General features: G+C 44.6%; 1 protein-coding gene across 1 annotated transcript in view; it reads left to right on the plus strand.

Moving 5' to 3' along the window:
- Positions 1-6,112, plus strand: part of LOC136545455 (uncharacterized) — a 32,270-nt gene extending 26,158 nt beyond the window's left edge. Inside the window, exons 3-4 of the mRNA XM_066537473.1 lie at positions 5,852-5,929; positions 5,989-6,112. Of these exons, the coding sequence (XP_066393570.1) occupies positions 5,852-5,929; positions 5,989-5,994 (84 nt within the window). The 3' untranslated portion in view covers positions 5,995-6,112. The remainder of the gene's footprint in view (positions 1-5,851; positions 5,930-5,988) is intronic.
- Positions 6,113-25,654: the final 19,542 nt, after the last annotated feature.

The following is a 25,654-nucleotide window of genomic DNA, read 5'->3' on the forward strand; positions in this document are numbered from 1 at the left end:
TTTACTCCATTTCTGTTGCGAATTAGAACAAGTGCTTTGAACAAGTATTGTAGCTGGTACATAGGTCTACAAATTCGGTTTAGGAAGTTTTGGCTAGAAGTCCACAGATTAAGAGTTTGTTCAACTTGAAAACCGGCTGTCAAGCGTCCCATTTCGATTTCTGTTGAACTGAATTGGCCAGCTCGGTGGCCGACCGGCTCAGAGCCTGTGCGCCGCGTGGTGGCCAGCCATGGCCGCGCGTCGCCGGCGCCCTACCCAACGTGGCAGAGCCAGGCCAGTGCGCGCCTTAACCTTCCCAGCGCCCGCCCGCACTCAGCCGCACACCCCATTTGCTTCGCCTCGGCTTCCTTCTCGCCCGCAGCAGTAGCCGTCCCCATGCAGAGAGTCCGCCGTCACCCTTGCCGACGAAAGCTCGCCTTCACCGCTTCTCCATCACCACAGTAGCTCCACCGCCACCACGACAACCCACCGCGTCCACTAGTGTCCGCTAACCGAGCTCGGTAAGCTCCAACGCCATGCGAGTGCTCGTCGGAGCTCCGCCGCCAACCCCATCGTCGTGGCCCCGCTGCCATAGTTCACCTCCCGCTCCGTTAGCTAGCGCGCTAGGTCCTCCAGCGTTCATAGATGCTTGTCCGCACGTTAGGTTGAGCCGCCAAGGTCGTCACCGGCGTATCGCCATCGTCCCGCCTCGCCGCTCCGCCATTGCCGCTGCCGTCGTCTTTACCGTCGACGATAGGGCTGGCCAAGTGGCTCAATAGATGCGCTAGGTCACGTAGATCACGTCGTGAAGACCTCACCGCCGGCAACCTCGCCGTCGGCGAGCTCTGGCCACGTCCGTAGAGTGGCGCCGCCGGCTCTGTTTCCGTCTCGATGACATGTGGGTCCAACTGACGCGTAGGTCCCACTGGTCAGCGACTCCATGTTTTAAATCCAGTTCAGTTTGAATGCAGATTTCACATGTTTTTGTAATTTTTGTATCTTCGATTTGCTAGCTCCAAAAATTTTGAAATAAATTTGTGAGTGTTCCTTAGGAAGTGTAGTATTTAGGAAAAATATGTTTTTAACATTTATAGTAGAAATTTTTGGAGATTTAAATAGGGATTTGAAATGTGCTTTTGAATGCATTCAAAATTGTTTATTTTATATCTAGAGTTCCTGTGCTCCAAAATTTATGAAATTTTTGTGGTAAGCTAGTCTTAGCATATATGAGCTCTGGTAAAAATTTGAGGACCAGTGCATGTGTAGATTTATAGTTATAGATTTTTCTTTTATGAATAGTTAATCCTTGCATGAATTTTTATAAATTATTTATGAGTCCTAAATTCATGAAATTTGTTGGAGGTAATCCTAGTACCATATGGATGCTAAGAAAAATAGGAAATCTATTGCTTGACATTTTCAATAGGGTTTTCCATTTATGCTATTTCAAGCCTTGCTGCCTTATCATTTTTGTATAGGATATTCTACTTGGTAAAATGACATGAAATTTTTATAGTAGTCCTTTTATAGCATTAGTAAGGCACTGTAAATTTTTGATAATTTATGAAGTACATCTGATATGTATTTATTATTTAACCTAGATATCTAAATAAAATAATAAAGGCTTTTAAATAAATAGTTTGGGCTTCACCATTATATTATCTAAAATGTTTTTGGTATGCTTACACTGTTGGTAGATTTTAAGTTGTCAAATTTGGAATGATTACATGAAGTAGAAGTAGCGTTACTTTATATTGCATGTTGAATAGTTTCCGGACAGATTCTGTAGTTTGATGAGTTGCATGTTGAAAATGAGGTGTACTGTAAAAATGGTTAATAACAAAATGGTAGAGAATTTGATAAGCTTTCCAGAAAATCCAGGATCACTATATTTGGATTAGTAGAACTCCAGTTATGAGTGAAACAAGTAGCTATTGTTTTGGGGCATAGTCGATGTATTGTAGAAATAGTTAATTAATAATCGAGAAGAGATATGCACCTACTCAATAAACATGATGCACGTGTTAAACATATATGCATTCGTAATACTTATGCCATACTCATGCATCTAGGATCGGAGGAAGAGATCATGTTGCTGGAATTCGAAGAAGCAGAGGAAGGGAACCAGCAGGAGGATCCGCAAGCCGCAGCTCCCGAAGGCGTGGAGTAGAACCCTGAAGAGCTTCCGGAGTGCCCTGACCACCGCCCTACTTCCTTTCTGCGAGGCAAGCCCCGGAGCATTATAAGTCTCCCAGTAATTTACATATGTTTACTTAAGTACTTATGATTGATGCATTAGGTTATAAGAGTTGAATGAAACCACTTGATGCATGTACATTCCTTGTCCAGATATTACACCTTTAACCGGTATAGGTCCAGGATTGAATATATGCTTAGCCATGCTTAGACCGGTAGAAGTCGGGTGATGTCTTGTCACCTGTGAGATGTAGGTGGATACCGGAGCACGGTTGGCTATATCTGCTGTTGATGCAAAAGTGGATCTGCAAACACAAAGGGCTAATACCCGAATCGATATCCAAAGCGTGCCAGTCGATTTGACCTGCTAATCGACAAGGATGAAGATACGAACACTTTGGTCCTGACAACAGCGATACGCCCGGAAGTCACGGCCAAGAGGTGCTCACGCGGAACTTGAGAATCGCCGAAGGTCGCACTGAAACGATGCAGCTCGCCGAATCAACGAGAACTCGTAAAAAAGGAAAAAATATGCAAATTGACGAAGTCGCCGAAAAATAAGTAGATGCAAGTAGGAGTAAAAATTGGTTTTGATATTGATTGATCGATCTTACATCGCCCCTCACTCCATATTTATACCCTGATCTAAAGAGACACAACCGAACACAACTAGGACACCAAGCCCATATCTAAGGAAACACGTGACTCTTACATGAACCATACTCTAACAAATATAGAAAAGGAAATCAACTCCTATCTATTTCCCTGTCCGCCTTAATTACGATGAAAATCTCGCCATCTTCCTTCCCATTGGCATATCCCCTGTTTCATCGGTAGTAGTCTTCAAGTCTTCCTTCATCGGCATACTCACTGCTGCATCGGCAGTAATCTTCAAGCCTTCCTTCATCGTCATACTCACTGTTGCATCGACAGTAGTCTTCAAACCTCCCTTCATCGGCATCGACAATAACACCTCCAACCTCATCGGCAACGCCCGAGTCTAAACCCACCTTTCCATCGACCATCACCAGCTATCGGCAACCATCTTTACAAGCTGGCTTTCATCGGCTATCAAAGTACACAGTAACCTTCCCCTCGCCGATTAGTCCACTCCGATCATTATCACGTACAAAAAAACGGTGTCAACACATGCCCCCCAATTTCGGAGTATAAAACCATTAATGCTCCGAAATTTACTCCAGATAACGCTTGCCTTTGCCCGATTACCGTAACTCATTCTCCAAGCCAAAACTTGATTTGTTATCAAATCCAATCAAATCTAATCTTGATTCACGCACTTCAGTAAATATCGCACAATCGCCAACCACTCTTGCCTTGATTATGGTTAAGATACCGAAACAATAACCCATCGGCAAGATCTTAACATGATAATGCTGCCATTTTCAGAATTAAAATATCCTGTATCGATATCCCTTCCAAGTCATGATTACTTGTCATCAACTCATCTGTACAATCCCCTGATTATCGCGCGAACAGTTACCATATCCATCTGAACCGCCTTGACCTATATGCGCGCGACATAGAGATAAGTCCAAAATACCCTTATTCCGGGCGGCTTATAAATAGATTTCTCCGGAACCCTCATTTTCTACCTTCAGCCTCCAATCCTTGGCATTCTCTCTCTCCGGCGGCGACTCCGACGAACAACCGCGCGACCTCAACCAACAAGAACCCTTCTCCGGCGCTAACTTCAAGTTTCCGGCTCGTACCTCCACCTTCCTCAAGACAATGGCCATCAACTTCGACGTCCCCGCGGTTCGCTCCACTTCCATTACCTTTTACTTTGATCTTTTTGCAAATTCATTCAGTTGGTGATTTTTCCTTTCTTCTGTTCTCTGGATTCTATAACCTTAGGAACTGCGCAACAAATTAGTTATCCCAACCGATCAGCCGCACGTCCAATGCCATGGACCAATGGGCAACCCAGATCCAACCGATCTGATCAATGCAGAGGTTAACAGAATCCCCTTTAGAGCCCAAAATTTCTCTCTGAATTTGTGGAAAGACACATTCCGATCTTGGCCCAAAACCACCAAAGGGTGGAAAGATTGGTACTTGAGGGTTAATAGATCGATGCAAGTATACTGGGCAGAACGAAGGTTAGACCAATGTATTAGGCTATCTATTGCCGATATGCAGAAAAATGAATCAATGATAATTGCAGCTGCTTATTTCTGGTCAGACATGACCAACACTTTTATGTTTGGACATGGCCCAGCTACTCCTACCCTTGCCGATATCCACATGCTTACTGGCTTGGACATCTCAACTGCCGATGAAGGCTCCATCTATGGTAGAAAGTCTGAATATAGGGTGAATACCCGCAACATCGGCGGTTGGACAGGATACATTCAAGAATACCAGAAGACCGGGACACTTAACCAGAGGGAACATGCCACATTCCTGAATATGTGGTTAGAAAAATTTATCTTCTGTGGTCGATCAGTAGGACCAACCAACGCCTTCCTCCCTGCAGCTGAACTTTTGGCTAATGGCGTAAGGTTTCCTCTTGGCCGATACCTTCTGAGCTCCACTTATCATCTTCTTCATCAAGTGTCTCAGAAACTTTTGCTTGGCGAACCCATCGGCAACCTGGGAGGCCCGTGGTGGTTTATCAACATGTGGCTGAATGCCCATATGCACAAACGTTTGCATTGGGACTTTTTTGCTCAACAATTCCCACGAGAAATTGCTGAAGACTATGTGCTTGGGGATGATGAATCGGCAACACGCTCACCCCTCAATTTTGGTGAAGCCATAATTGTCCTTCCTGGAATAGAAGCCAACGAAGACCAAATCGGCAGATTCTTTCAAAGCTTCTACAATGGTCTTTCTCGTGATCATAGGGCCTGGGTGCCTTATATTGACGAAGAAAACAGATTCCCCCTTCTTTTCAACTTTGCCGATGACACTCTGAATCAAGATAATGAGCTCATGATGGCTATCATCACTCCCAGGGCAATTCCAGTAAACACATTCGGCAGCGGGAAAAACACCAACATTACGTATGAATTTTACAACCCATCGGCAGTATCCCGCCAATTGGCTTTTGGGCAACTGCCAATCAAACTCTGCTTTGCCGATGTGATCAAACCCAGGGAAACAATCACCTGCGGAACAGATTGGAACAAGGTAGTACAACTCTCCCCCGATGCCGATACTACAGATGTTGATATATCCACCTGGACACCAATATCTTTCATCACCGAGTCATATAAGCAATGGTGGCAAAAGTGGAAAGAACAACTGTTCGCAACTTCTGCTCACACATATCGGCACATGATCGACCCTGAATATGCCATCCCTGACGACGCGGTAAGTTTCTTTTAACTCCCTTCTGCTTTTCCCTTCATATATCAGTAACTGATTCTCTTGTAACAGGTTAACAACCCAGCACCATCGGTGAGCAAAAGTGGGAAACCCTTCAATCTTCGGCCTGTTTCCCCAACATCGCCGATCGGCTACAACGCTCCCACCTTAGCCGCTTTGACCCACCAGAAGATTCATACCAAGACCATCACTTCCAAGTCCAAATTGGCTACATCCAGGGCTACTCCATCGGCTGCTGCTACAACCTTGGTCAAAGCATTCAAGGTAACAACCTTGTTTATTTTTACTTATGCCGATCACAAACTGTATTAACCTTAATCATCAGGGGGTAAGAGCTGCTACTGGATCGTCATCGGCAATTCCGCCAATATCAAGCACCACTTCTTTCGATGAACCTTCAGAGGTAGCTTCTTGACTTTACATTTTATCTGTTAAATATCATATCTTACACTTGTTTTGCAGCAATAATTGGGTACATCGGCAAACGTACCAGATGTCCAAGCTTCACAACCAACAAGTGTCGATGCCCCCCAGCCAATCGTTGCCGATGCCCAAGCAAAGCGCAAAGCTTTAACAGATACTGAAGCACAGCCAAAACGACAAAGGTCTATACCGATCCCTACATCTGCCCCAATGTCATTGGTCATCATACCTCAAGAGCCCACCACCGATGAAGTCACAGAGGATATCCCATCGGCAAGCTCAGCCGATCCCCCACACGACATACTCCAGGTTGCTTCCTCTAGTCAAGCACAGGAAATTGCCTTGAAACAGGTAAACCGATCAACCTAGCTGATTTACAATACTCATACTTACCCTTAACTGATCTCCTTTTCTCTCTCTTAGGAACAAGATTCCCCGAACAGCCTATTTTCCTTTGCCATTGACATTTCTGACGACGATGGAGAGGAGACAAGTTCTTCCCTTGCACTGGGAACAATATCGGCAGAGACTAAATCCAAGTTGGAAACCCTCCTGAACTTGCTACAGCAAGGTACCGCCCAACTGGTAGATGACTCGGACCCCGCAAAGGCAATTTTCAAAACAATTCGTGGCCAGGTCCCTGCCGATGTTGAAGAAGTACTCTTCCTAGCAGCTCATTTAGAAAGCCGCCAACTGCAATATCAACGGGCTGCTCAGCGCATTGCCGATAGAGCAGCTCAAGCTCAACTCAAAGAAGAGATGCTACAACTGAAACAAATTGCTGATGAGAAGCACAAGGGCATCGTCAACTTGCAGACTTTGGGTGCTGCACTTAAGCAGAAAATCTTGGATTTATTAGCAAGGAAGATAGCTCTATTGGCTGAATTGAAAGAAGTTGACGCAGCCTTAACTCATGCTCAACAAGAAGAAAGCCAGCTACCCAATGCCGTCAAAGCCCTTCAGCAAGAAAGAGATATCCAAGCTCGCAAAGCTTTAGCCATGAAGAAAAAACTCAAGCCTGTGGAGGGTGCTGCCGATGACGATATCAAAGAAATGGAGGAAGCCGACCAGATTCGCCTGCGTGCGATATTAGCTATCCAATCCTTGTTGAACGTGTAATCTTATTTATTGTATCGGCACTTTATGAGACATTGACATCCTTGCATAATTCTAGCCGATAGTACTGTTATCGGCACTTATACTTTTATGCATCTATCCAGATACTAGGGTAATATTTCTTTAAATATTTTCCATTTAACACTCTGGGAAACACAACCCCTTCGAGGGTTTCTAAAATATATGCATTACCAGGAACAGACTGATTTATCCGATATGGACCTTCCCAATTAGGAGACCACTTTCCAAACTTTGAACTTTTAGTCCCAATCGGTAAAATCAATTTCCAGACCAGATCTCCATCGGCAAACTCTTTTACTTTCACCTTCTTGTCATACCATCTAGCTACTCTTTTCTTATTTTCTTCGATACTAACTAAAGCCCTTAACCGATGACCCACCACATCTTCCAACTCATCCTTCATAAGAGTATTATAATCATCGGCTGTCAGCTGATTTTGAGAACGTATTCGTCTAGAGCCAACCTTAATTTCCCAAGGCAATACTGCATCGTGTCCATATACTAACTGATAAGGCGTTACTTTGGTTGCACCATGACATGACATCCGATATGACCACAAGGCTTCATTTAATACTGTATGCCACCTCCTAGGATTTTCTTCAATTTTGCGCTTAATGAGTTTGATGATCCCTTTGTTAGAAGCCTCAGCTTGACCATTAGCTTGAGCATAATATGGAGAAGAATTTAAAATTTTAATTCCCATACCTACAGCAAACTCATCAAATTCTCCTGATGTAAACATAGTGCCCTGATCGGTAGTGATAGTCTGAGGAATACCAAATCGGTAAACAATATGCTCTTTCACAAAATCAATCATATTGACCGATGTCACCTTTTTTAAAGGAATTGCCTCAACCCACTTTGTGAAATAATCGGTAGCAACCAGAATAAATTTATGTCCTTTACTCGATGGCGGATAAATCTGACCAATGAGATCAATAGCCCATCCCCGGAACGGCCACGGTTTGATTATAGGGTTCATAGCCGATGCAGGCGCTCTTTGAATATTACCAAACTTTTGACACCCCTGGCATCCTTTAAAATATTTAAAACAATCTTCAAGAATAGTCGGCCAATAGTACCCATTCCTTCTGATCATCCATTTCATCTTGAAAGCCGATTGGTGTGCCCCACATACTCCTTCATGAATTTCACCCATCAAGCTTTTCGATTCATCATTGCTAACACATCTAAGTAAAACTCCATCTATAGTTTGATAATATAATTCATCATCGAGGAGCACATATTTGGTAGCTTGGAACCTTATACGTCTCTCAACCTTTCTATATGGATCCTTTAAATAATCGACAATCTCTTTCCTCCAGTCATCGGTATCAACTGCCGATGTTAGCACTTCCTAAATAGGCTGATACCCTGAAGCATGCTGAGCTAGTCGATTAGCTTCCTCATTATGCAATCGAGAGATATGTTCAAGACGAAAACCTCTAAATCCTTTCAACAATTGCAAACATCTTTCATAATACGAAATCAAAGCTTCACTTCGGCATTCATAAATTCCAGCCAATTGATTTATAACTAGCATAGAATCACCAAAGATTTCAACAACATCGGCACGTATCTCCTTCAGCAATTCTAACCCTTTTATCAAGGCTTGGTATTCAGCTTGATTGTTTGTCGCTGTAGCAACAATCGGCAATGAAAACTCATACTTCCTTCCTTGAGGTGAAATTAACACAATGCCGATACCTGCTCCTTCACCACATGTGGACCCATCGAAGAAAAGTGTCCAGGGAGCAATCCCTAGAGAGTCCACTGTATTACAATGCTGAGTGACAAAATCAGCCATCACTTGCCCTTTAACTGCCTTAGTTGATTTGTAACGTAGTTCAAATTCTGATAATGCTAAAATCCATTTGCCGATTCTACCACTTAATATCGGCATCGACAGCATATACTTGACCACATCGTCTTTGCATATGACCGTACATTCGGCAGATAACAAATAATGCCTTAATTTGACACAAGAAAAGTATAAACACAGACACAATTTTTTGATGGCCGAATACCTCGTCTCAGCATCCACTAATCTTCTGCTCAAATAATAAATAACACGTTCTTTCCCTTCAAATTCTTGAATAAGAGCTGAACCGATAACTGTATCATCAGTTGACAAATATAACCTGAAAGGCTTCCCATGTTGAGGTGGAACTAGCACTGGAGGATTTGATAAATATTTCTTAATTTCATCAAGGGCTAATTGCTGTTCAACTCCCCATACAAATTCCTGATCAGCTTTCAATTTAAGTAGTGGGCTGAAAGCCTTGATCTTACCCGACAGATTAGATATGAATCTTCTAATGAAATTAATCTTACCGATCAAAGATTGCAATTCAGTCTTATTGGCAGGAGCAATCACCTTGTTAATTGCATCAATAGACTTCCTACTGATTTCAATGCCCCGCTGATGCACCATAAAACCCAAGAATTGTCCTGCCGATATACCAAATGCACATTTATTAGGATTCATCTTCAATCCATGCTTCCTTGTGCACTCCAGTATCTTTCACAGATCGGCTAAATGTGCTGTGATATCTCCAGACTTAATCACTACATCATCAATGTAGATCTCCACTAATGTGCCGATGTATTCATGAAAAATAAAGTTCATAGCTCTTTGATAAGTAGCACCGGCATTTTTCAAACCAAACGTCATGACTATCCACTCGAACAACCCCACATGACCTGGACATCTGAAAGCAGTCTTGGGAATATCTTCCTCAGCCATGAATATTTGATTGTAACCTGCATTACCATCCATGAAGCTGATAATTTGATGTCCAGCCGCAGCATCAATCAACAAATCAGCAATCGGCATTGGATAGCCATCCATCGGTGTGGCTTTGTTGAGATTCCTGAAATCAATACAGACACGAAGTTTTCCATTTTTCTTATAAACAGGAACCACATTAGAGATCCACTCTGCGTATCGACATTGCCGAATAAACTTTGCTTCAATTAATTTAGTTATTTCGGCCTTAATGTCAGGAAGTACATTAGGGTTGCATCGGCGCGCTGGCTGCTGATGTGGCCGAAATCCAGATTTGATAGGTAACCGATGTTCAACTATCGATCGGTCTAATCCAGGCATCTCAGTATAATCCCAAGCAAAACAATCTTTATACTCTTTTAACAAATCTGTTATTCGCTGCTTACACTTGGAATCTAACTTAGCACTAATAAAAGTAGGTCTTGACCTATCACCATCACCAATATCTACTTCTACTAAATCATCTGCCGATGTGAACCCTTGACCTAATTTTCCATCATCGGCAAACCTATCCATTAAAACTCCTCTTCAGAACCGACTGCTTGGATCGGTAGAATTTCATAATCAGCAACTCTAAGGAACTCTTTTTCCCAAGCTTCTCCTGATATGCATTTAGTTCGCTCATAAGTATCTGATTCTGCCGATGCGATGATATAAGAAGAATCACCAGGGACGACCTCAATCTTATCCCCAATCCACTGTACGAGGCATTGATGCATTGTAGAAGGAACACAACAATTAGCATGAATCCAATCCCTCCCTAGAAGCAGATTATATGCACCCTTGCCGTTGATAACAAAGAACGTCGTTGGCAAGGTTTTGCTGCCGATGGTCAATTCAACGCACACTGCCCCTTTAGCCGGTGACACATTGCCTTCAAAATCTTTCAACATCATATCGGTTTTGGTCAAGTCTTGATCTCCCTTACCAAGTTTCCGATACATCACGTAAGGCATAATATTAATCGCAGCCCCTCCATCAATAAGTACCTTAGACACAGGCTGCCCATCAACTCTGCCCTTCACAAATAAAGCCTTAAGATGCTGTCTCTCGTCATCGGTAGGTTTCTCAAAAATAGCCATCATTGGATCTAGTGTTAACTGAGCTACTTGATCAGAGAGAACAACTTCTTCCTCATTATCAGATAGTGCCAAAAACTCCATCGGCAACATGAATACCATATTAACATCTGCCGATGGACCCTTATTTTTGTGTTTTACCTGCCACTGCTGATGACCAGGCCTTTCATTGGAGGAATTTTCCTCTTGGTATAAATCCTCCTGACGCTCACGTTGCATCCTCCTTCTCTGCGTCTTTGTCAGACCCTCTGGGCACCATCGAGGAAACTTGGTTTTCCAAACCGGCTGATAACAAGTCCTAGTTGGTTCTACACGACGTATATTAGGGTCCCTGTAGAATATTTCCTCATCGGGAACTCTTGCGTTTGCCATCTCCTCGAGCTCCTCTTGATTCCTTGGAAAATATCCAGCGCGTTTACCAAGCCTCTCATGTACACTAAGTCTGCCCCCCAGCCGATCATGCACTGATGCTCTGCCTCTGATCGGCTCATTGATAGACAAACCCTGATTACCAAGTTGAAACCTCCTTTCTGAGCGATTGACCCCGTAATAACCATTACACTCAGGGCAATTTTCAACAGTTGGCGATTTAATACCTTCTTCCCAGCAATGGATGAAAAACGGACATCTCCAATGATCTTTATGTCGATTCCATTCTTCCTGACGTCTCACTTCTTGCTGTTGTCGATATCGGTCATTACGTTGACGCCAACCCTCCTGCTGCCTTCGATGAGTAATCACAATGCCAGGTCGAGGAGGATTTTTGGAACTACTGCTTTCTCCTAGCAAACCCTTACTTTTTGCATCATCGGTAGTTATCCGATGTTGGGGGTCCACTGACGTGTTTTTCTCAGCAGCCTCTAACGTCAATACCTTGGTCTTTCCTTTGGCATCCAACATATTTGCTGGAAAAGGGTGTTGATCAATTTTCATCGGCTTCTGGGCCTTGGAAGTACCAAACTTAATTCTCCTAGATTCAATAGCCGATTGTAACTGTTGCCTGAATACCTTGCACTCATTTGTACTGTGTGAAGTTGCATTGTGCCATTTGCAGTACAAGATCTTCTTCAACTCTTCTGCCGATGGGATCACATGATTAGGTGACAGCTTAATTTGGCCCTCTTGAAGCAGAAGATCAAATATTTTATCGGCCTTGGTGATATCAAAGGTAAACTTTTCTGGCTCTTTTTGACCAAAGGGACATGATATCGGCTTTTTATTCTTAACCCACTCAGCTAAGCCGATAACTGGTTCTTCATCAGAGTCAGAATCTCCTACTTCTTCAACAAATGATACCTTTTTACTCCAATTCTTTTTAGGTTCAAAAACCCTAGTATCTTGATCAGAGATCCTTTGCACAAGATGACTGAGGCTTTCAAACTCCTGAGAAGCATATCTGTCTTTAAGATGTGGCAATAACCCTTGGAAAGCCAGATCGGCAAGCTGCCGATCATCCAGCACCAGGCTGTAGCACTTATTTTTTACATCTCGTAGCCTTTGTACAAAGCTTTCTACCGATTCATCATTACGCTGTCTCAATTTTACTAAATCGGTAAGCTTCTTTTCATGGATTCCAGCAAAGAAATACTTATGGAATTGTTTTTCTAGATCAACCCAAGTAATAATAGAATTTGGTGGTAATGAAATGAACCATGTAAATGCTGATCCAGACAAAGATGATGAAAATAATCGAACTCTTAATTCATCTCTGTTAGCTGCCTCTCCACATTGAATAATGAAGCGATTGACATGTTCCATTGTTGATGTATCATCTTGCCCAGAGAATTTAGTGAAATCCGGTACCTTGTACCGATTTGGGAGAGGAATTAAATCGTATGCAGGAGGGTATGGAGTCCGATAAGAATAAGTATTGACCTTGGGCTTTATCCCAAACTGATCCTTCATAATTTCTGCTATCTTATCGGCCCAAAAAGCATTAGCCTCCTGCTGACGAACTGGTTGAATTTCTACAGGAGGTGCCTGCTGACATCCCTCCACATATCTTTGTGGCCCACGATCTCCAGCAATCGGCATATTTGCCGTTACTTGTGGTCCATTAGCCTGTTGGAAAGGATTCATCGGCTGGGATGCCGATGCTTGATTCTGGAAACCAGCTTGCATATGACCTTGTTGAATCCCTACAACCTGCTGATTTCACTGAACTGTATGTTGAACAGGTAACTGTCCTGACCAATCATTATTAGAACTCATCGGTACAAAACTTACCGATGGCTGGTAATTTGCTGATATTGTTGGATAATTATAACCGGTTTGAGGCATGAACTGAACCCTAGTTTGACTCATAGCAGGGGCTTTCTACTGCATCGGCAGTAAGCTCGCCGATGGACTTGAATTGAATGTTTGAACCATAGGCATCTGGAACCCTCCTGGAGTTGGTTGCACAGAAGTAGCTGCGGCATATTGAGGCACTTGAGCCATCGGCGAAACGGCCGATGGTATAGGCGCTCTTCCCACTGCATCAAACACTTGAGGTAATCTAGGATTGGAAGCAGATGACTCCGGAGGCATGCCATATCCCCACCAATTAGTAGGAATCTGGCTATTCTGAGACACAGGGCCTGACATAGCTGATGCCGATAGATCTGTATTAAGCTGAACTCGCCCTCCTGGTAGTACCTGATCTGATCGTATCGGTGTAGATTGAATATTAGGTGAGCCTGCCAATACTGGAGGGGAAGTAACTTCTGTACCCACAACGGCCGAAGGAGCCGATGGAGTTTTGACAGATGCCGGCTCTGGTTGATGATAGGCAGGCCCAACGTAATGTGGTGCCGCTTGTCCTTCTTTGAGAGTTCGAACCACAGCATTATGAACAGTATTGGACAGCACATTGGAATGATTAATCAAAGCATGATTTACTGCAGAATTAACCATCTCTTGAAGTTTACCAGGATTGGAGTCAAAGGTAACCTGCCGAGGCAACGGCAAATCTTGCTTCTGGATGACTTGTCCACTCTTGTTCAAGCTAAACGATCTCAGACAAAGCTGCTTGTATTCTTCTACAGCCTTTTCCATAGCCTGCCTCTGTTCTTCCTTGAGATCTTCTTCTGATACTGCGATAATGTTCCCTGAATCGATCTCGGGATTGAACATATTGATTGATTGGTCCCACCGGGCGTGCCAAAAGATGTGTTGATGCAAAAGTGGATCTGCAAACACAAAGGGCTAATACCCGAATCGATATCCAAAGCGTGCCAGTCGATTTGACCTGCTAATCGACAAGGATGAAGATACGAACACTTTGGTCCTGACAACAGCGATACGCCCGGAAGTCACGGCCAAGAGGTGCTCACGCGGAACTCGAGAATCGCCGAAGGTCGCACTGAAATGATGCAGCTCGCCGAATCAACGAGTACTTGTAAAAAAGGAAAAAATATGCAAATTGACGAAGTCGCCGAAAAGTAAGTAGATGCAAATAGGAGTAAAAATTGGTTTTGATATTGATTGATCGATCTTACATCGCCCCTCACTCCATATTTATACCCTGATCTAAAGAGACACAACCGAACACAACTAGGACACCAAGCCCATATCTAAGGAAACACGTGACTCTTACATGAACCATACTCTAACAAATATAGAAAAGGAAATCAACTCCTATCTATTTCCCTATCCGCCTTAATTACAATGAAAATCTCGCCATCTTCCTTCCCATCGGCATATCCCCTGTTTCATCGGTAGTAGTCTTCAAGTCTTCCTTCATCGGCATACTCACTGCTGCATCGGCAGTAATCTTCAAGCCTTCCTTCATCGTCATACTCACTGTTGCATCGGCAGTAGTCTTCAAACCTCCCTTCATCGGCATCGACAATAACACCTCCAACCTCATCGGCAACGCCCGAGTCTAAACCCACCTTTCCATCGACCATCACCAGCTATCGGCAACCATCTTTACAAGCTGGCTTTCATCGGCTATCAAAGTACACAGTAACCTTCCCCTCGCCGATTAGTCCACTCCGATCATTATCACGTATAAAAAAACGGTGTCAACATCTGCTATCGTGGAACTGAACCATGGGGTAAAAGTAAATTGAGACCGGGCGGGAGGTCGATAGAGAAGCAACAAGACATGGAGGTCTTGGGTGTGGATTTATCACCGTCTGTGTCGATTAAGGACCGTACCGTTGTTGGCACTTCTGACAAGATTGAACGCATGCCTCTCACTTAGCTGGCCGGATAACTTGTTCCGACCGTGAAGCCGAGTAATTCAACTCAGGCCGGGAACCGTTCTGTTGTGCGCTCCTTCCGGGGAACGATCAGACTGAGCCCAAGGGTAGGCTTGGCCTGAGCATCCTGGCATCTGGTGTTCCAGATTGTGCGGCGTAGTACGGACCCACGAAATGTGTACCTAAGTTGTACCAAAGGTGACATAAGGCTATCGTGGCTGGTAGACCTGGGTTTGTGTTAGAAATAAATTCCCAGCTGGTTGAAATCGATTCGAATCGCCATCTCTCCCGGATAGTGAGAAACTTGGCTAGTCCCAACATCGTAGTAACTGTGTTATGAAACATGATGGTCGGATGAATATGAAATTACAATACCTGCTATGGTTACTATTGTATGCTTCTAAATAATATACCACATGTTTGGCACAGGATAGTTGCTAATCTAGAAATGGATAGTTATAATTAACCTGATAAAGAAATTGTAACTGTACCCTGACTCAATTGCTTTTACGCAAAAATGTTGTCAAGTTACGTCCACTTATACAGCCTTGCATAATCCTTGGAGTCATCTTATTCCTGGTTCATGACGGGTAAGTCTAGCTGAGTACCTTCTCGTACTTAGGGTTTATTTTCCCATTGTTGCAGATGGCACTGTGTATCATGGTTATTGCAAGAGTTGCTTCTATCCCGCTGTGGATGAGGAGTAAGCCTTGGGCAGGCTTCTTTATTAATTCATATCCTTGCTTTTGTGGACCGTGATCTTACTTGGCACTGTATCTAACTATGTTGGAAACTTTATCTTCGAACTTATTTGCTTCCACTTTATTTATCAAACTTGGTTTGTAATAACTTTTATTCGTACTCTGATGATGAAATGTATCTACGAACTTTATGTAATATGTGGCATGTATGTTGAATCCTGTACGATCTTGGTTGTTGTAAATCGTTTATCGGGACCCGTCGTGGTACTCGACGGACTACCGGGTTTATATGGGTTCAAGTATGACAGTGCGACCGCTTGCGGATTGCCATTGTACTTGTATTCTTATAATTTGGTCGGTTCTGCGACAGCTGGTATCAGATCAAGATTTAACGTTAATTGTCACAAGTGTATTTAAAACAAAAGTTTTTGTTTTCCAAAAACCCTTCTCTAGCAACTAATAGTTATATAATAGGTATTTGAAATCTAAAGTGTGCCAATGATAACTTTCCTTATGCCCAAATTAAGGACTATTAGGTGGCTATTTAAGTACTAACATGGGGGTTTTTACTTCGTCGTCCATACAGCGTGCTATTGTATGGATACCATTCATTTGAGTGGTAATGTATGGATCAAATGCCTCTATGCCAAGGTAAGATGATGAGTGCATGACCGCAAGATGTGAGAGTGCGGTCGGGAAGAGTTAGTTTTGGTACGGCTATGTATGCATGCTTGCATGTGTATATGGTACGTATTTAATTGTGGGTTTAAATTATTGTTGGGTAGATTGATGCGGAAGTATATGTATGGGTATACATATATGGAGTATTTACAATTACATTCTGCATATTTCATTATGGGTTTAGGGCTGAAATGAAATTTTATGCAGGCACACTAACAACAAAACGTGTAGCTCGACTAGTTACGCTAATTATGAGAGAACGTATGTATGCCACCGTGTCTACCGTTAGAAACAAATTTTTCCTAAGTTGTGAGGATGTACGGAACGAGCATGCATCATGATAATTACCATTCACATAATCAAATTGTTCCTCCCCTTATAAAATTCTTACTCGGTTATGTAACTCTTATCCATTATGGCATTGTCTCACCAAGGGGTACATGTTATTGGTGCAGATGGCACGTACCAAGCAGACTGCTCGCAAGTCCACTGGAGGCAGAGCTCCCAGCTGTTAGCTTGCTCCACGTACCCGTCAACGTCACACGTTCCTTGGAGAGTTTGGGATGCCTACACTCTTGTGGAGAGTGCTTAGCTATGTAGGCTATCCTGATGGAATGGAACCCCGATACTTCTGGGCGAATGAGCAGTTGGGAGAAGGTCTCTTAGTTACTGTGGAGGCCATTGTTTGTCCCCAAGGTGATGATTCTGAGTGGACAGGCTGGTGTTATGAGTCAACTGGCAGGACTGCTGAAGAAGCAGCTGGCAGAGCAGCCTTTGGGAGATATCATAGATCGTTTTCCTCAGGAGCTGGCAGCCGCCTTGGCTAGAGTCTTTCCGAGGGGTAACCCCTCCACTGACTCATGGTAGCAGGCAAGAGGAAGATCTTTGGAGATTGGTGTAGCAGAAGGGCAGAATAGTGATAACCCTGCCATGAGCGCCATGTTCGCAATGATGAGAGTGTTAGATGGAGTAGAAGGTAGCCTCAGACGTGTGTCTGGTGCTCTTGGTCATGCCTGCGAGGATCGACGTCAGCTTCAGAGGGAGCATGACGCCGAGATTGAGAGGCTCACTGAAGAGATGACACGGTTAACTCACCAGCGAAATGCAGCTTGGTCCAGGGAAGATGTCCTGAGAGCTCGACAGTTTGAGCTGGGGCAGCAGCTGGCCAATGCGAAAGAATACAACGATAATCTGCATGAAGAGGTTCATCTGCTGAACAATCAGCTCCACCCTTATGTCCCACCTGGAGCCGCAGAAATGGATCTAGAAGGGTATGAGGAAGAAGAAGTGGAGCCTGAAGAAGAAGTAGAACCTGAGGAAGGAGATGATCCTACGTCTGACCTCGATAGTGATCATGATGAGGATTAGATCACTTAGTACTTAGTGGAAGGTCTAATGTATCACCTTTATTCATGTAATGGACCTGTAGTTCGAATTTGGCCTTAGTAACCCGACTATCCTGTAATGTCGATTAATCACACGTTTGGATGAACATCAATGCAATTCTAGTTCTTTGTCGGTAATCACGATTTGAATTTGCATGCGTTATGAGCACGATAAGTGGTCAAATTGGGGATGTCTTGTTGCAAGAATGAATTGTTATGCCTCTGTTTTTATTGTGATTTTGAGAATTTCTCCAGTAATTTCAGTTTGGCATGAGTACCTAATTCATCTGCAATCTCTTGGCATCAACCAATAATCGCTTATTGTTGCAACTTCGCAGATGACGCGCACCCGTGCTGGAGCTGGTGGCAGCCAGGATGGCAACCATGATGACTTGCCACCCCCACCACCGCCGTCTGCTCAGGAATTCTTTACCCAGTTCCTGGGGAGCCAAAGGACAATGGAGGAAGCTTTGCGCCTTATCGCGCAAAACACTGCTCGTGGCCACCCACATCAACCAGGGGCCAAGCCAAATCAGCATAGTACATTCAAGGAGTTTCTGGACACGAAGCCTCCAATCTTCAAGGTGGCTGAGGAACCACTGCAGGCCGATGAGTGGTTGAATACCATTGAGCAGAAATTCCATCTGTTGAGGGTCACGGAGCATCTAAAAGCAGAGTATGCTTCTCATCAATTGCAAGGACCAGCAGGGATCTGGTGGACACATTTCCTGTCGTCTTTGCCTGCTAATGCGCGAGTTACCTGGGAACAGTTCAAGCTGGCTTTTAGGGGACACCATATTCCCCCGGGCCTGATGCGCATGAAAGCAGCCGAATTTATGAGGCTCACTCAAGGAACAAAGTCACTCATAGAATATATGCACGTATTCAACAACTTGTCAATATATGCTCCAAGTTTCGTGGATACTGAAGAGAAAAAGATAGAGAGTTTCAAGCGAGGTTTGGGTACTAAACTGATGAAGACCATGGCCAATTCTAGGTGTGCCACGTACAATGAGTTTATTAGTGATGCCTTGACCCAAGAAAACCACAACAACATGCATGCAGTTGCCAAGGGTCGTAAGAGGGCATATGAGGCCGGTGCATCCAGATCTTTCCAGTCAAAAGCACCTATCATAGCTAGGCCACAATTCCGTCCACCTGCACCCAAGTTTAGGCCTCCACCACCGAAAGCTTAGAATAATAGGCCACAGAAACCATTCCGTAAGGCGTTCACTATTGCCTTACCAAAAGGAAATGGCAATCAGGACAGCTCCACCGGATTCAGAAGTAATCAACCATGTTTCAACTGCAACCAACTGGGTCATTGGTCCAAGGAATGCCCCCACCCCAAGAAGAATAGCAACCAGAATCAGAACAATCAAAGACAGGCGAATGCCAGGGCACGTCAGGGACAAGTGCATTATACCGCTGTGGAGGAAGTACCCGCCGGAGAAGTTGTCATGGCTGGTATGTTTCTCATCAACAAGCATCCTGCTGTTGTTTTATTTGATTCAGTAGCTTCTCATTCATTTATGAGTCAAGCATTTGCATCTAGACATGATCAAGAAATAATTGAAGTAAGCAAAGGGGGTTTTAACATAAGTTCAGCAGGGGGAACTGTTACTACCAAAAAGATAGTAAAAAATGTACTCATCTCGATACAAGGGAGGGAGTACACAACATATTTGATAATATTGCCAGGGTTATCGATAAGTGTAATCTTAGGCATGAATTGGATGAAGTATCATGGTGCTCTTATTGACACTAGCACCCATACTATCATGTTGAGAGAACCCACGGGAGGGAATGCTTTTCTAGTACCACTCTCCCGCGATTTCGAACCCCAACATTTAGCCTATGCTACCCAAACCACCACAATATGTGATATCCCCATGGTTTGTGAGTTTCCGGATGTATTCCCAGAAGAATTACCAGGTCTACCACCGGATAGGGATGTGGAATTTAAGATTGAATTAGTGCCGGGTACCGCACCCATATCCAGAAGGCCCTATAGAATGCCACCCAATGAGTTAGCAGAACTTAAGGTTCAATTGCAAGATCTGTTGGACAAGGGTCTTATCCAACCCAGCTCATCTCTGTGGGGATGTCCAGCCTTGTTTGTGAAAAAGAAGGATAAGTCACTAAGAATGTGTGTAGATTACAGACCACTCAATGCTGTGACCATCAAGAACAAATATCCATTACCCCGCATCGACATCTTGTTCGATCAGCTTGCGAAGGCAAAGGTATTCTCCAAAATTGACTTAAGATCAGGCTACCATCAGATAAAGATCAGACCGGAGGATATACCTAAAACTGCTTTCTCTACTAGGTACGGCTTATACAAGTATTTGGTTATGTCTTTCGGACTAACAAATGCTCCAGCCTACTTCATGTACCTGATGAACTCGGTATTCATGCCCGAACTTGACAAGTTCGTGGTCGTGTTTATCGATGACATATTGATATATTCAGAAAATGAGTCAGATCATGAAGAGCATCTGAGGATTGTCCAATCTAGACTGAGGGAGCATAAGCTATATGCCAAGTTTAGCAAATGTGAATTTTGGTTGAGCAAAGTACCTTTCTTAGGTCACATTTTATCAAGAGATGGAATCTCAGTAGACCCATCAAAAGTACAAGAGGTCATGGATTGGAAAGCCCCAACTTCGGTTCATGAAGTTCGGAGTTTTCTAGGATTAGCAGGATACTATCGTCGGTTTATTCTAGATTTCTCAAAGATAGCTAAGCCTATGACTAGACTACTTCAGAAAGATGAGAAGTACAAATGGACATCAGAATGTGAAACAGCTTTTCACACCCTTAGAACTTTGTTGACTACAGCACCTGTGCTAGCACAACCAGACATTGAAAAGCCTTTTGATGTATTTTGTGATGCATCGGGAATAGGTTTAGGATGTGTGCTTATGCAAGAAGGAAGAGTAATTGCATATGCTTCTCGGCAATTGAGAAAACATGAAGTCAACTACCCTACACATAATTTGGAACTTGCAGCCGTTGTCCATGCATTAAAGATATGGAGACATTACTTGTTGGGCAATGTATGTCATATCTATACTGACCACAAAAGTCTCAAGTATATCTTTACCCAGCCAGAGCTGAACATGAGGCAACAAAGATGGTTAGAATTGATTAAGGACTACAATTTAGAAGTGCATTACCATCCGAGTAAAGCTAATGTAGTAGCCGATGCACTTAGTTGAAAGTCCCATTGCAACACGGTGGAAGCATTGTTAGAAGATGGATTCAACTTGTTACATCTGCTGTACTACACAATATCACAATTAGTTGTTCGCTTGAGGGCAAAATCATAGAGCTATAGCAGACAGATGTAGGAATAAGTCACATCAAGAGAAAAATGCAAGAGCAGGAAACCAAACATTTTAGATTGGACGAAAGAGGTGTATTATGGTTTGAGGACCGGTTAGTGGTACCAAAAGACCATGAGCTAAGGAATCAAATTTTAGATGAAGCTCACTCATCCAAATTGTCTATCCATCCGGGTAGTAGTAAGATGTATCAAGATTTAAAAACTCGTTTTTGGTGGACTAAGATGAAGAAAGAGATCGCAGCCTATGTTGCTAGGTGTGATAACTGCAGTAGAGTAAAAGCTGTCCATATGAAAACTGCGGGATTACTTCAGCCATTGCCTATTCCAGGATGGAAATGGGAGGAAATCAGCATGGACTTTATCACAGGCCTTCCAATGACGCCAAAAGGTCATGATTCAATCTGGGTCATTGTTGATCGTCTCACCAAGTCAGCACACTTTATACCCGTGAACACACGGTATATAGTTGGAAAATACGCTGAGATATATGTTTCCCAGATTGTGAGACTGCATGGAGTACCCAGGACTATAATCTCAGATCGAGGACCACAGTTCATAGCTCATTTCTAGGAGCACTTACACCAGGCTTTGGGAACCAAGCTAATCAGAAGTTCAGCTTATCATCCGCAAACTTCAGGACAGACAGAGCGAGTGAACCAAATCCTAGAAGATTTACTTAGAGCTTGTGTTATATCTTCAAAAGGTTCATGGGAGAAATGGTTACCCTTAGCTGAATTTTCCTATAACAATAGTTATCAAGCGAGTATCAAAATGGCTCCATTTGAAGCCTTGTATGGTAGAAAATGCAGAACTCCTTTGAACTGGATTGAGCCAGGTGAAAGGAGATACTTTGGTATTGATTTTGTCAATGTGGGGGTATTAACCCCTATACCCTTACGGCTAAGCTTGGGCTGGCCCGGATCGATGGTTTCAGTCCACCCGAAAGATGACGTGCGGCCCAGTTAACCTGATCGGAGTCCCGCACAAGGAATCAAGACGGATTTGGCGACCAAGCAGGATCCTGGTCGGTTAGAATAGGAATCCTTATCCGGCCAGATATGGCAATTGTAACTGACTAGGATTAGTTTCCAGATCTGTAACCCTGCCCCCCGGACTATATAAGGCGGGCAGGGGACCCCTCTAAAAAATATCTCTCATTGACATACAGCAATACAAATCAGACGCAGGACGTAGGTATTACGCCTTCTTGGCGGCCGAACCTGGATAAAACCTCGTGTCTGTCTTGCGTCACCGTCTTGTTTGGGGCTTGTGCATCTGTCTGCCGATAATCTACTACCTTGGGCATACCCCTAGGTAGACTGCCGACCATATTTCGTCGACAGTGGCGCGCCAGGTAGGGGGTGTGCGTACTGCTCTCCAAACAAACAAGATGGTCATCATCTCCGGCTCCATGGCTACGCCCAGCGGCCTCACGTTCACCGTCGGCCAGATCACCTGGACCACCAGCTCCGACGACTCCATCGCCATGGCCACGGGGGTGGCATGGATTCAGCCTGCGCCGACGACTACTTCACCTGCATCGGCTACGGCTCCGACCACGGTGAACACGGCTCCGACCACGGTGAACACGGCTCCGACCACGGTGAACACGGCTCTGACCACGGTGAACACGGCTCCGACCACGATGGACCTGGCTCCGACCACGGGACATCTGGCTCCGACATGCCCGGTGTACCTCGGGACTTGATTGAGCACTCCTTGAATGTCAACAGCAAAGCCAAACCAATCAAGCAGAAGCTACGACGGTTCGCTCGCGACAAAAAGGAGGCGATTAGGGTAGAAGTTACACGGCTTTTGGCAGCCGGATTTATCAAAGAAGTGTATCATCCGGAATGGTTAGCCAACCCGGTTCTTGTACGCAAAAAGAATAATGAATGGAGAATGTGCGTTGATTACACTGATCTCAACAAACACTGCCCTAAGGACCCCTTTGGCTTACCTCGCATAGACGAGGTCGTAGATTCAACCGCCGGTTGCGAGCTGCTTTCCTTTCTCGATTGCTACTCTGGTTATCACCAGATCGCTCTCAAAAAGGACGACCAGATCAAGACATCTTTCATCACGCCTTTCGGCGCCTACTGCTACACGACCATGTCGTTCGGGCTCAAAAACGCCGGTGCTACCTACCAACGCGCTATACAGGCCTGCCTCAACGACGAGATAAAAGACGGCCTCGTCGAGGCTTACGTCGACGATGTAGTTGTCAAAACCAAGGAAGCACATACCCTTGTTGACAATCTGGAATGCGCCTTCGCAGCCCTTAATACGTTCCAATGGAAATTAAACCCAAAGAAGTGCATCTTTGGTGTCCCTTCTGGCATATTGCTCGGCAACGTCGTCAGTTACGACGGCATACGCCCTAACCCGGAGAAAGTCAAAGCTGTCTTAGACATGAAGCCCCCAAAAAAGGTGAAGGATGTCCAGAAGCTCACCGGCTGCATGGCTGCTCTAAGCCATTTCATATCAAGATTAGGAGAAAAAGGACTACCGTTCTTCAAACTGCTCAAAGCGTCCGAGAAGTTCGAGTGGTCGGAGGAAGCAGACGCTGCCTTCATGCAGCTGAAACAATACCTCACGTCACCTCCGGTACTTACTGCTCCCAGAGAAGACGAAACTCTCCTACTTTACATTGCGGCAACCGATCGGGTGGTTTCCACTACACTGGTGGTCGAGCGTGACGAGCCGGGCCACGCCTACAAGGTACAGCGGCCAATTTATTTCATTAGTGAGGTACTCAACGAATCCAAGACCAGGTACCCACAGATTCAGAAACTGCTCTACGCCATACTGATAACATCCCGAAAGTTGAGACATTACTTCGACGGATATCGTGTGGTGGTCATGACCGAGTATCCTTTGGGGGACATTATTCGCAATAAGGACGCGAACGGGCGCATCGTCAAATGGGCAATGGAGCTATGCCCCCTTTCCTTGGAATTTGCAAGCCGTACTACAATCAAGTCTCAGGCACTCGTCGATTTCATCGTCGAGTGGACAGACTTAAGCACTCCCGCCTCTCCGAGATCCGACGAATGTTGGACGATGTACTTCGACGGTTCTCTCAACATTGACGGTGCGGGAGCAGGAGTTCTTTTCGTATCACCATCCAAGGAAAAGCTCCGGTACGTCCTCAGGATTTATTTCCCAGCATCTAATAATGCCGCCGAGTATGAAGCATGCCTGCATGGTCTACGCATTGCGGTTGAGCTTGGAGTTAAACGTCTCTATGTCTACGGAGATTCGGCTCTGGTCATCAACCAACTCAACAAGGACTGGGACACGACCAGTGAAAAGATGGACGCATATTGCAAATCGATAAGAAAGCTGGAAGGTAGGTTCTATGGCATCGAGTACATACACGTGGTCCGGGACAAGAACCAGGCAGCAGATGCGTTGTCAAAGTTAGGATCATCCCGAGCCAAAATCCCACATGGCGTATTCGTCCAAGACCTGCTCACGCCCTCCATTGAAGACGAAGATTCAACGACCGACAAAGTCTCAGACCAGCAATTAGTGGCTACGGTTCCAGCGCCGAGCACAACCGAGCCGCTTCCGACCACTCATGAGCCAGACTAGAGAACACCTTTCATCAAGTACTTAACAGACGGTAGCGGTTATATCGATCGAACAGAAAATGAACGCCTGATGCATCGTAGTAAGCAGTATCTGCTCGTCGATGGCAAGTTATGGCGCAAAAACGCTAAGGAGGAAATCTTGATGAAGTGTATAACCCAGGAGGAAGGCAAGCATCTCCTAGACCAAATCCACTCTGGCTCCTGCGGCAACCACGCGGCATCAAGAACACTGGTTGGTAAGGCTTTCTGAGCAGGGTTCTATTGGCCGTCAGCAGTGGCCGACGCAGAGAAGCTAGTCCGCCGCTGTGAAGGTTGTCAGTTCTTCTCCAAGAGAATCCATGTACCGGCACATGAGATCCAGACGATTCCAGCCTCTTGGCCCTTCGCATGCTGGGGACTGGACATGATCGGGCCTTTCAAACCAGCCCCTGGGAAATTTACATGCGTCTTCGTGCTAATTGATAAGTTTTCTAAGTGGATAGAATACATGCCTCTGGTACAGGCATCCTCAGAGAAAGCCGTCACATTCCTCGACCAGGTCATCCACCGTTTCGGCGTGCCCAACAGCATCATTACTGATCTGGGTACTCAGTTCACCGGGAACGCTTTTTGGGACTTCTGCGATGAAAGGAGCATAGTTGTAAAATACGTCTCGGTGGCGCATCCTAGAGCTAATGGACAAGTCGAGCGGGCAAATGGCATGATCTTGGACGCATTGAAAAAGAGGATGTACAGAGAAAACGATAAAGCTCCTGGAAGATGGCTCAAGGAGTTACCAGCCGTTGTCTGGGGCCTCCGA

The sequence above is a fragment of the Miscanthus floridulus genome, chromosome 3 (genome assembly GCF_019320115.1).
Source record: "Miscanthus floridulus cultivar M001 chromosome 3, ASM1932011v1, whole genome shotgun sequence".
In the NCBI taxonomy this organism is placed as follows: Eukaryota; Viridiplantae; Streptophyta; class Magnoliopsida; order Poales; family Poaceae; genus Miscanthus; species Miscanthus floridulus.